The 12,063-nt window shown below is 47.4% G+C and overlaps 1 protein-coding gene across 1 annotated transcript in view; it reads right to left on the minus strand.

Annotated features, from left to right (window-relative positions):
• GLE1 (GLE1, RNA export mediator) overlaps positions 1-12,063 on the minus strand; it is a 49,074-nt gene that overhangs the window by 2,405 nt on the left and 34,606 nt on the right. The window contains exons 11-15 of the mRNA XM_015426460.1: positions 10,479-10,669; positions 7,349-7,478; positions 6,678-6,782; positions 5,590-5,672; positions 961-1,024 (exon numbers count right to left, since the gene is read on the minus strand). Coding sequence (XP_015281946.1) covers positions 961-1,024; positions 5,590-5,672; positions 6,678-6,782; positions 7,349-7,478; positions 10,479-10,669 — 573 coding nt within the window. The remainder of the gene's footprint in view (positions 1-960; positions 1,025-5,589; positions 5,673-6,677; positions 6,783-7,348; positions 7,479-10,478; positions 10,670-12,063) is intronic.

Here is a 12,063-nt window from a genome sequence, read left to right on the forward strand (position 1 = left end):
TGCGCAACGATACAAGTGTTCTGTCATATATCCTTACTGCAGCTAGAATACTTGTTACTAAATGTTGGAAAACTGAGAACTTACCTACTAGAGAAGAATTGGTTATTAAAATGTATGAATTGGTAGAAATGGATAAACTCAACATGATATTGTCAGGGAAAGATGAAAAAGCTTTTCAAAAAAGATGGCATAGAGTTAACAAATGGTTAGCTAAAAATGTTTAATGTGAACTCCAAAGTATGATATATGTACCTTGGTGTTTTTTCCCCTCTTTTCTTAATTTTTTGTACTGTAAAAATTCTAAATAATTTTTTTTAAAAAAATCGACACAGCCAATCAAATCTCCAATGGCCAATGAGAAGCCTGGCCCATTTTCTAAAAACACCTGCCATACCGTTGTGCAATGCAGTGAGCGTGAACAAGTTTTTGCAGCTGACTGGGCTATGATATATGTATCTTGGTGTTTTTTCCCCTTTTCTTATTTTTTTGTACTGTAAAAAATCTAAATAATTTTTTTTTAAAATCGACACAGCCAATCAAATCTCCAATGGCCAATGAGAAGCCTGGCTGGGCAGAAGTACCACCTGACCTTGCCCATTTTCTAAAAACACCATGTTGGGGACCCCTGCCATACCGTTTTGCAATGCAGTGAGCGTGAAGAAGTTTTTGCAGCTGACTGGGCAGAGGAGGCTTGGGGGTGGGATTATCCTAGCGGATAATATAGGGGAAGATCTGTTTTACAGACTAGCACTGTATCTGGGTACCTGCTCCTTCACGGCGAATGCATAATTGTTTAAAAACATTACAAATGGGTCAAAAAGATCTCTTTTTTTTTGCAAGGGAACAGACTCTGCAGTGGCTGACCCTGAAAATGTCTACCATTCAACTAGGTGAGAAGCAGTGCACAGAAAATATTTACGTCCACCTTAAAGGGGAGTGAGTGGGGGGGGCGCACCTTACCTCCAGGAACTGCTTGAATCTCATTAAGGAGCCCATTTCTCCAGAACTAGTAATTGCTTCAATTCTGCAGAGAAGGAGAGACATGTGCTACAGCCAACAACCACGTCTGCCGGCAAGGATTTAAAACGTTACAGCGGACAACTTGGACAATACTGAAGCCAAGGAGGAGGTAAAAGGTAAAGGTTCCCTTGCTCGAAAGCCAGTCGAATCCGACTCTAGGGTTGCGGTGCTCATCTCTGTTTCAAAGCCGAAGAGCCAGCGCTGTCCGAAGACGTTTCCGTGGTCATGTGGCCGGCATGACTAAACACCAAGGCGCACGGGACGCTGTTACCTTCCCACCGAAGTGGTTCCTATTTATCTACTTGCAATTTCTTGCTTTCAAACTGCTAGGTTGGCAGGAGCTGGAACTAGAGACAGGAGCTCACCCCGTCTTGCAGCACCCGGGTTTTGAACTCCTGAACTCCTGACCTTCCACAGCCTGCAGTTCAGCGTCTTAACCACTTGAGCCACCGCAGCTCCCCCAAGGAGGAGACGCTGCAGCAAAAGAGGCCCAGGTTACTTCAGGGTATATTAGCAGACCCAAGGTACCCAACGTTTAGGAACGAGCTGTACTTCTCCACTCAAAGACCTGGATTTAAAATCTCAAGGGCCGTAACCCAGTTCCGGGCACTACAACTCGGAGGATGTTGTGTACAAGTTGGAAAAGATTCAAAATGTGGAAATGAGGATGCAAAAGGATCTTGGGAACAAACCCTACGAGGAAAAGGACACTGAATGTAGAGATGAGAAGGTGGGGGTGGGGTGGGGTGGGGTGAGATAATATGCAGACTGTTTCCAAATATTTAGAGCACCAGCATGGTAACCTTCTTGAATCGGGGAGCACATTTGGAATTCTGCCATGGCCTGGTGGGCCCAGCAACAAAATGTCTGCCGCAGGAGGTGCAGCCAGCCATAAACCGATTGCCACAACTTAACTTCAGCAACACAGTGTAGTTTTGAGCTGAGGTGGCAACCGCTGGCCAAACTTTTTAAAAAATCTATACAGTCAATCGAATCTCCAACGGCTTCAATCAGAAGCCTTGCTGGGCAGAAGCCCTACCTGGCCTCACCCATTCCCTACTTGGTGGGCGCCAGGAAAGATCTCAGTGGGCCGATGGTGCCCACGGGCACCACACTGGGCACCCCCTGGGCTAGAATACGGAATCAGGACCCGGGAGACCCAGCTTCCAAGGCCCAGTTTGCCCTGGAAGTTTACTGGGTTATCTTGAACTAGTAGTCACAGTGTTCCCTCTTAAGCCGTTAGTGTGAGCTAGCGCACAGTTTTTTATCCTCTGGCTCTCATATTTTTGTCTTAGCTCAGGAAAGATGGCTCCAGAGCAAACTAATTTAGGCAGTAGCCAAATCGTTCGCTAACAACTTTAATACCAGTTGCTCACAAAGTAGAATTTTTGCTCACAAGACCCCACAGCTTAGAGGAGGTACTGGTAGTCACCCCCTCTCAGCAGAACCGACCTCACAGGACTGTTGTGAGGGTAAAATGGGAGGAGTAGAGAATGATGAAAGCCACTTTAGGTCCCCGCTGGGGAGAAAAGCGGGGAATAAAGTAAATAAAATAACTAAATATACTGACTGCCTTCCGATATTTAAGAGTATGGGAGAGAGTGCCGATTCCAGTCAAGGGAAACTTCCCAGCTACCAGTGCTATTTTTGGGCAGGAACGCACAGGAATGGAGTTCCGGCTGGCTCCTGAGTTGGCCACGCCCAGCAGGAACTCATTGACATAATAGGCCACACCCAACAGCAGGAACTCATTAGGATTGGCTACATCAGGGGTGTGTGGCCTAACATGCAAAGGAGTTCCTGCTTAAAAAAAAACCCCTGGGTTTTGACAACAAACAAGGTAAACAGAATAAGCAGCAAAAGGTGGGTGTGGCTGGATGACCACACTTCTGGGAACATGGGGCTGTGGCCTAATATGCTAATAAGCGGCGCTGCCAGGGGTGTGGCCTAATATGCTAATGAGACTGCTGCTGGGTGTGGCCTATTATGTTAATGCGTTCCTGCTGGGCGTTTTTCTACCCCAAAAGCCCTGCCATCTACAATTCATCAAAACCACCACCATCGCGGAAGAACCCCTCGAGGAGGAGCAGGGAATGGTGTTGTCAGGTAACCGTATCTGAGCTTAGAGCATCCTGGAGGCCGAGTTTCTACCAAACTGGCGGCAGAATCTATTCCTCCTGGACCCAAACGGACATTGCAGAGCCGGAGAAAGTCCAGGGGAGGGCAACCAAGATGATGAGGGAGAATGGAGCACCTTCCCTAGGAGGAAAGGCTGAAGAGGCTGGGACTTTTCAATTTAGAAAAGAGATGACCAAGGGGAGACATGAGAGAGTTTTAAAAACTTATGCATGGGGTAGAGAGGGTTGACAAAGAGGATCTTCTCTCTCTCTCTCTCTCTCTCTCTCTCTCTCTCTCTCTCTCTCTCTCTCTCTCTCTCTCTCTCTCAAAAGACTAGAACTCGAGGAGATCCAATGAATCTGATAGGCAGTAGGTTCAGGACAGACAAGAGGAAACTCACTGCCAGAGAATGTAGTGACGACCACAGGAATGAACAGCTTTCAAAGGTGATTAGACAGATTTGTGGAGGAGAAGTCTTTCAATGGCTACTAGCCATGGTGATTGAGGAGAACCTCCACATTCAGAGGCACTAAGCCTCTCAACCCAAGAGCTAGGAGGTAAACATGGAGCCTCTATGCTCTGTTGTTGGCCCTCCAGAGGAACCGGTTGGCCACCATGTGAGACAGGAGGCTGGACTAGATGGAGCACTGGTCTGACCCAGCAGGGCTCTTCTGATGTTCTTATGAAGGCCTTGGCCTCTATGCCCTGTTGACTGTCCAGAGGAACTGGTTGGCCACGGTCTGAGACAGGATGCTAGTCTAGATGGATTCTTTTTCTGACCCAACAGGGCTCTTACGTTCTTAGGGGAACCTCCACGTTCAGAGGCACTAAGCCTCTGAATCCCAGAGCCAGGAGGCAACATCAGAGGAATGCCTCAGCCTCTATGCCCTGTTGTTGAACCTCCAGAGGAACTGGTTGGCAGGAGACTGGACTAGATGGACCCCTGGTCTGACCCAGCTGGGCTCTTCTGATGTTCTAGGGAAGGCTTTGGCTTCTCTGCTCTGCTGTAGGCCCTCCAGAAGAACTGGTTGGCCACAGCTTGAGACAGGAGCCTGGACTAGATGGACCACTGGTCTGATCCAGCAGGGCTCTTCTGATGTTCTCATGACTTTAGCTTTCCTAACAAGAGAGCGACAGGTGCAAGCAATAGAACCTGACCAATGTTCCGTCTAAGCTGTGGAGTCTTGTGAGCAAAAATTCTACTCTGTGAGCTGCTGGCATTAAAGTTGTGAGTGAGCGATTGGGCTACTGCATAAATTAGTTTGTTCTGGAGCCATCCTCCCTGAGCTGAGACAAAAATGTGTGAGCTGGAGGCTAAAGAACTGCGAGCTAGCTCACACTAACTCAGCTTAGAGGGAACCCTGAACCTGACTCAGCATGCCTGCCAGGTGATACTTATGCTAGGAGGCGGCACCTAAGCCAACTACAGAAGAAGGAACACTGGCAAGTGGGCTTCATGGGAGACCTGGAGCTGCTGGGAACCTGTTGTTGCAAGATGCCCCCAAAGACCGAAGGGACACGAGAAACCTTCTTTTCGTAAGCTGGTTTTCTTTTCTTTTTTGCAACTAAAATGTGTTTGTGTTACCGCAGTACCTTGGCCTCGCTCAGCTTCCTTTGACCACCCCAAACCATCAAAAGAACCCTAGCCTCAGGCAAGGACAGCCTCTGGCACAGCACCACCTAGGGAGGCTGACCCAATCATTTCCCTTTGAGTAGAAAAGGAAAGGAAAGGCAGGGCAGATATCTGGTATTATCAGCACTGTTCAGTTTCTGTAATTCCGTAGAGTTTAGCATCCTTATCCTCATCGCAGCTGTCAATTTTTTAAAAAATCTAATGTTTCATGCTCTCAGAAGCTAGAAGGCGGCAAAGCAGAATTATAAGAGGTCTTCGGCATCTTGCAAAGGTCTTTGCCCCTCCCCATGGCATGCAGAAACAAAACATATGTACGAATGTGCCCAGTTTGTCACCAAAGATAACTTTTTACAGGAAAAACAGGGATTAGCCTGGCACTTCTAAAACAAAACCAGAGAACCTACAGCTGCAAGTACTGTTCATGATGGCACAGGACCCGTCTGTTACCAGCGGTCGTGAAATAAGTTAGCACCCACCTCCATTTCAGTCTCGTTTTCATTTGTGTACTGTGCCCTCCGACAGCAGCACATATTGAAGTTTCACTACTGTGGCTTACTTTGGGAGGCAAGTGGGACATGGACAGGAGGATAAACTATCCCAGTCCAAACTCAGAAGATTCTGCCGTAATCTTCAAGACAGAAACGGAGCCTATCGGTTGCAATCCCCAAGCATGACCTTCCTTTGGCACTACAGGCCCAGGTGGGGATGGGGAGTGAGGAAATGTCCCTCCATTCAGATCTGAAAAGGAGGAAGCGCTCCCTGTCCCAGTCCTACAAGCAGAAGGCTCCTGGCATGATCACCAACTCATCTCCTTGTACCTTGGGAAATACTCTTCTCTGATAAGGAGCATCATCTTCCAAAACTGCACCTGGTATTGCTTCATGAGAGCGTTCCCACAGACCTGCACAGCAAAAAAACAACACAAAACAGAGGGAGATACAACAGCCAGTTTGGTGTTGTGGTTAAGAGTGGCAAACTCTAATCTAGAGAACCGGGTTTGATTCTCCACTCCTCCACATGCAGCCAGCTGGGTGGCCTTGGGTCAGTTACAAGTTCTTTCAGAGCTGTTCTCTCAAGAGCTCTCTCAGCCCCACCTACCTCACAGGGTGTCTGGTGTGGAGAGAGGAAGGAAAGGAGAATGCAAGCCATTCTGAGACTCCGAGTGAAGAGCGGGTATAAATCCAACTCTTCTTCTTCTTTCGGAGTGAGCCAGAGGAATGAAAAGGACTCTTCAAAAGCCCCTGGCAATAAAACTCTGCATTTAATTGTGTGCTACTATTGAAAGTCCAAGGCCCACATGCCAAGTTACTTTCAGGTGGGTAGTCATGTTGACCTGAAGCAACAGAACAAAGTTGAAGTCCAGCGGCACCTTGAAGACCAACAAAATTTAATTCTGGGCAAAAGCTTTCATGGGCGGGCACATTGAAAGCACACTTCTGCTGGTAAAAAGGGATGGCAGTTATGGAATATGGGACATGTGGACTGGGAAGAGGAGGCACACAAAAAAGCAACAGTCTTACAGAAGATAAGATTATATCATGCGGCAAAAACGGCATTTGCAACCAGAGATCTTGCCCTGGCCACTAGAAGACCTCACAAATCAACAGGGCAAGATCTATCTACCACAAGGCAAATGTTTAACGTTGCCTAACAGGCCAGCTGCTTGCTTGTTTTTTCCTCTTAGGTAACCAGAAGAATTAAATACACAGGCTGAAAGAACCTCATCAGTCTGCTTTGACAAAGTACACACAATAAGAATTTTGCCACCCCTGGAGTACAAAAAAGGTCAACGAGTGTGAAAGGGACCAGTAATTGGATTTAAAGGGTCAGCCTCATGAGTCTGTGTGCTCAGGCATTAACGTTTCCTTTTTCAAAGGGAGGTGAAGAGTGGGTGATAGGAATCTACCTCCAAGAAGTCAAACAGAATCGTGGCTGTCACATCTGCCAGAGGCTCCATGTTCAGCATTTGCGCCAGGCAGCACCAAGCATGGTTCAGTCCATGAGGGTGACTCTGAAGAACAAGACACATTGTTTTAAGTATGATTCTACAAACCACTGGAGACTTAAACGGCATCTGCTCCTCCTCCAAAGCAAATACAACCAATCACCAAGCCACAGGCAGAGATGGCTTTAAAAGGGGGTTAGACAGATTCATGCAGGAGTGGCCCACCGACGGCTACGTGCCAGTGACTAAAAGGAACCTCCACATTCAGAGGCAGTCAACCTCTGAACACCAGGGCCAGGAGGCAGCATTAGGGGTAGGCCTCAGCCTCCGTGCCTTCTTGTTGGCCTTCCAGAGGAACTGGGTGACCAACTGTGCAAGACAGGATGCTGAACTAGATGGACCACTGGTATGTTCCAATGGGGTTGGACCTTATGTTCTTAGTCTGACCTATGATGAAGTGGTTTTCAGACGTACTTAAGCCTCCCCACCCCCCACCCCTGCTGCCATCACCACCATTGCCCCAAATGGGATGCATGCATCCCCTCCCCAAATGATGGGATGGCAGAAACGCGTGCAGGGCAATTTCAACGTGTCTCCCATACAGATAAACAATGGCCAGAAGACCTACGCACCCCCTGACTGTTTCCATAAGGCCACCGAAGCTGAAGTATAGCTGCGTACAGGCGGATCATCCCAGACATTCGTTTCAGGAAGTTATCCTGTGGCTCTACTTTGGAATCTTTAACTTGGTAACCCAGCATCCTGTGTACCAGAAGAGAGCCATTTGGTTAGCGGCACATCCAAATCGACTGCAGAGGAGAGTCCAAGGAAAAGCTCTCCACTAGCCATTTTCGGTACAACTACCTGACCATATCTATTGCTCGCAACTGAAGTACAAGACCCTCAAATGTCTGTTTTCTATAGACGCGACGTGGATCTATCTAGTGTTGCTCCGGATTGCAAGACTAGATCTAATGGGTGGAAATTACAAGGGAGTTGATACCGGTTAAATATCAGGAGGAACTTCCTAACTGTAAGAGTGGTTGAGCAGTGGAACGGACTGCCTTGGAAGGTGGTGGATGCTTCTTCGCTGGACGTTTTCAAGCAGAGGCTGGACGACCATCTTTCGGGTATGTTGTAGGGATATCTTTCGGCTACGCTCCTGCAGAGTGCAGGGGGTTGGATTAGATGACCTGCAAGGTCCCTTCCACCTCTAGCATTCTATGATTCTATGACTGATGTACAAATAGAAACACTGGAATACAAATATCGTAAATAGTCAATCCAGTTTGTTAGCGCCCTCTGATCAGCGCTTACTTTCAAAGAAGGTTCTGGCTCTGTAAGCCTCGTTCTGAAATCAAGATTTCATCGCAGAACAAGTGCTTTTCAATGCTGTTTTCAAATATATAAATTATACCGTGCTCCCTCAGACTCCAGCGACTTGCATCTAGCTTGAACAGGTCAGAGGTCAGGCTGACCCACTCGTGTTGGAATCTTCTCCGTGTGAACACCTACCACGGCTCGGTTGTCCACCACGAGGGTCACCAACTGCATCAGAATCTTAGTGGGATCATCTCATCACCTGCCCCGGAGAATGCTGTGCTTTGTACAGGGCTCTGACTTTGGACAGTTAAAGCAAAATCTTGCAGCGGTCGTCGCTGCTTAAATTTGTCACCACTTCTTCATTTAAGCCATATTCTGCTTCTCCTGGTTGTCGTTTCAAAGTTTACTCAGACAGTTATTTTGACACGGCAAGGTCTTTGGGTATTGCATTCTAAACGCTGCTAGCCGCTCAGGAAGCCAAGCAACACGGGATCGAAAGACAAGCTAATTTTCTCGCTTTATTGCTAAATCGTTTCAAACTTTGACCCGTTGCAACTGATTAGCAAAACAGCACAACCATTAACAACTTTGTTTCAACTGATTTATGACATTCTGGCAAACAACACAGGCACACAGAGCCACCGTTGTGGTGGAGGTTACATATTTTCAGCTACAAGAGCTAAATTGTAATCCTGGAGGACTGCCTATGTTCTTAGTAACTTTTTGTAGCTAAACTCTTTGTAGTAAAAGGGGCACCAACCTTCTTCATTTCTGGGCCCTCTTCTTCCGTGGTTTGCTCTAAGATAAGCTTGTGTAATTTGTCTCGCTAAGATGAATGTTCCTCTTTTTTGAATTTTAATTTAAACAGCATACAAAATAATTCAATAAAAGTTAGGAAATAGTATAGAAATCAACACTTGTAAGCATCTCGAACACAACTGTGAAGATGCCACCGTTGTGGTGGAGGTTACATACTCTTATGTTACAGTATTTATAGTTACAAGAAAAAGAAGTATTTTCAGCTACAAGAGCTAAATTGTAATCCTGGAGGACTGCCTATGTTCTTAGTAACTTTTTGTAGCTGAACTCTTGACCAACTGGTACATTAGCCTAAAGCTAGTAGCTTAAATTTTGTCTCTGTTATGGATTCCCATTCAAACTTGTCTACATCTAGTTCTTCTAGAATCGGGTACCATTTATCCATTAGTATCTCTTTCAACTGGGTCTGTGGTAGTACTCCTATTGAATTTCTCTAACGGTTTGAATGTTCCTCAATAGCCCTTGACAAATGTCCTGGTTATACAATCCGGAACTCCCGAGTTGGCCACGCCCAGCAGGAACTCATTAGCATAATAGGCCACACCCAACAGCAGAAACTCATTAGCATAATAGGCCACACCCAACAGCAGAAACTCATTAGGATTGGCTACGTTAGGGGTGTATGGCCTAACATGCAAAGGAGTTCCTGCTACAAAAAAAGCCCTAGGTTTTGACAACAAACAGGGTAAACAGAATAAGAAGCAAAAGGTGGATGTGGCTGGATGAGCACACTTCTGGTAACATGGGGGTGTGGCCTAATATGCTAATGAGCGGTGACACCAGGGTGTGGCCTGATATGCTAATGAGTTCCTGCTGGGCCTTTTCTACAAAAAGAGCCCTGCAAGTTAGGACCCAGCCTAGTCAGACTGACGACCCAGAGCACATGCCAGGAAGTAATGCTGCCATAGCTCCTGGCGGGGATAGAGCAGCATGCTAAGGTGATGCATCAAAGGTGGGGAGAAGTAATAGAAATCACAGAACATCTAGGCCAGGGGTGTCAAACATGCGTCCCGGGGGCCTCATTAGGTCCCCCCGGAGGGCTTCTATCAGGCCTGCAGTGGAACTGGCTGTCTTCTGCTTCTTCTTCCAGTTCTGCTGCTGCTGTGTCATCATAGGTTTGCAGCTTACAGATACACACCCAAACAGCATACTCAAGATTGCAACAGCACAGACATTTGGATGCAATCATTCAGAGCAAGAGGTGTCAGTTATTAGACACTGTTAAATAAACAAAATATTGCAAGAGTGCTAATGTTTTAAGCATGTTTTTATTTTAAGTTTTAAAAACCCCTTTGTGTTTGTGTCCTTTATGAAATTTATATCTCCACTACCTGGCATTTCATTTTATGACACACACGGCCCGGCCCAACAAGGTCTCATTTATGTCAGATCCGGCCCTCATAACAAATGAGTTCGACACCCCTGATCTAGGCTCAGCAAGCTTCTTGTAGGGTGCTCTGGTTAAGAGAGCAGGGAGAGGATATAGGGTAGAGCGACCCTTTCCCTCTCACCTTAGGCCCCTCCCGTAGCAGGTGGGAATAACCAAACGGGGGCCACGTAGAAGTGTCTTGCATAACCCAGGAGGAGGGATTTCCCAGACTGACATTTCAGTGTGATTACCTCTGATATTCCTCCAGGGGAGTGCCTTCCTTCAGAGCTGGGTAGAATGGGACAGCGTAGGGACACTTTTTGTGCAGGTGTGCCAGAATGAGGTCTCCGACCTTGGGGTGCAGCTCCCAGATGCCTGAAGCCACCACAGCGATTGGGAAAGCCGCCTCGTGATGCGAAGCCACTTCCTCCTCTCCTTGTTTCTGAAAACATTCGGGTGAAGGACACCCCACTTAATCCCTTCATTAAGCTCAACAACAATAAGGGCAACCCAGGGCGGCAAAAGAGTTCTGCACCCGACACAAGGAAGACGTGCTTCCGAGGGACCAGTAGGTTTAGAAGACTCAACTCCTGCAGGCTCGCAAAAAGCGATGTGAGGCTGGTAATAACAACTGCTAAGGACTGATCAGTAAGCTTGCAGTAAGTACAGGTAAGAAAACTTCACCCATCTTTCAGTTCCTTGGGCTCTAGATTTTGGCTTTATAGAAAGCACTATACAAATTCTGTCAGAGACTGAGACGGACATGCCGCCAAGCAAAGGAATGACTTTGTCCGTCACTATGAGAGGACCCCTGGGAGCTGCAGTGGCTCAAGTGGTTAAGACGCTGAACTGCAGGCTGTGGAAGGTCAGTAGTTCAGCAGTTCGAGACCCGGGTGCCGCAAGACGGAGTGAGCTCCCGTCTCTAGTTCCAGCTCCTGCCAACCTAGCAGTTCGAAAGCAAGAAATTGCAAGCAGATAAATAGGGACCACTTCAGTGGGAAGGTAACAGCGTTCCGTGCGCCTTGGTGTTTAGTCATGCCGGCCACATGACCGCGGAAACGTCTTCGGACAGCGCTGGCTCTTCGGCTTTGAAACGGAGATGAGCACCGCAACCCTAGAGTCGGACTCGACTGGCTTTCGAGCAAGGGAGACCTTTACCTTTACCTATGAGAGGGATGCTCTAATATTTACGGACTTGGGTGTCCTAAAGTCCTCTTCTGTGTGGTCAGTGAGCCAGAGGCCCTCCAGCCAAAGTTAGAATTTAGACACATCTCCCAAGGCTCAAACTACAGCTTACATCACACTACCTCCTCCCCCCTCCATGGTTTACTGTCCATATGGGAAGGGCTGTGGCTCAGTGGAAGGGCCTCTGCTTTGCTTGCAGAAGTACCCAGGTTCAGTCCTCGGCATTGCAAGTTAACAGGACTAGGCAAGTAGGTGATACCCTGTAGAGCTGCCTCCAGTCTTTGTAGACAAACTAAGGTTACAGCACTCTTGGGACAGGAGAGAAAAAAATCTGACTGGGAACGAACAAGAAGAAACGAGAGAATCCATGGGACACACTTGATCTCCAAAAGCCACATTCTGGGAATTAGGAAATATCACACACCTGAAATGAGTCTCCATTTCTTCTCAAGCATCACTTAAGTAACTAAGGTAAAGGTTTCCCTTGCTCGAAAGCCAGCCAAATCTGACTCTAGGGGGCGGTGCTCATCTCCGTTTCCAAGCCAAAGAGCCAGCGCTGTCCAAAGACTTCTCCGTGGTCATGTGGCCGGCATGACTAAATGCTGAGGCGCATGGAACGCTGTTACCCTCCCACCGAAGCGGTCCCTATTT

This window comes from Gekko japonicus, unplaced genomic scaffold (assembly GCF_001447785.1).
Source record: "Gekko japonicus isolate JY-2015 unplaced genomic scaffold, Gekko_japonicus_V1.1 scaffold1064, whole genome shotgun sequence".
Taxonomy (NCBI): Eukaryota; Metazoa; Chordata; class Lepidosauria; order Squamata; family Gekkonidae; genus Gekko; species Gekko japonicus.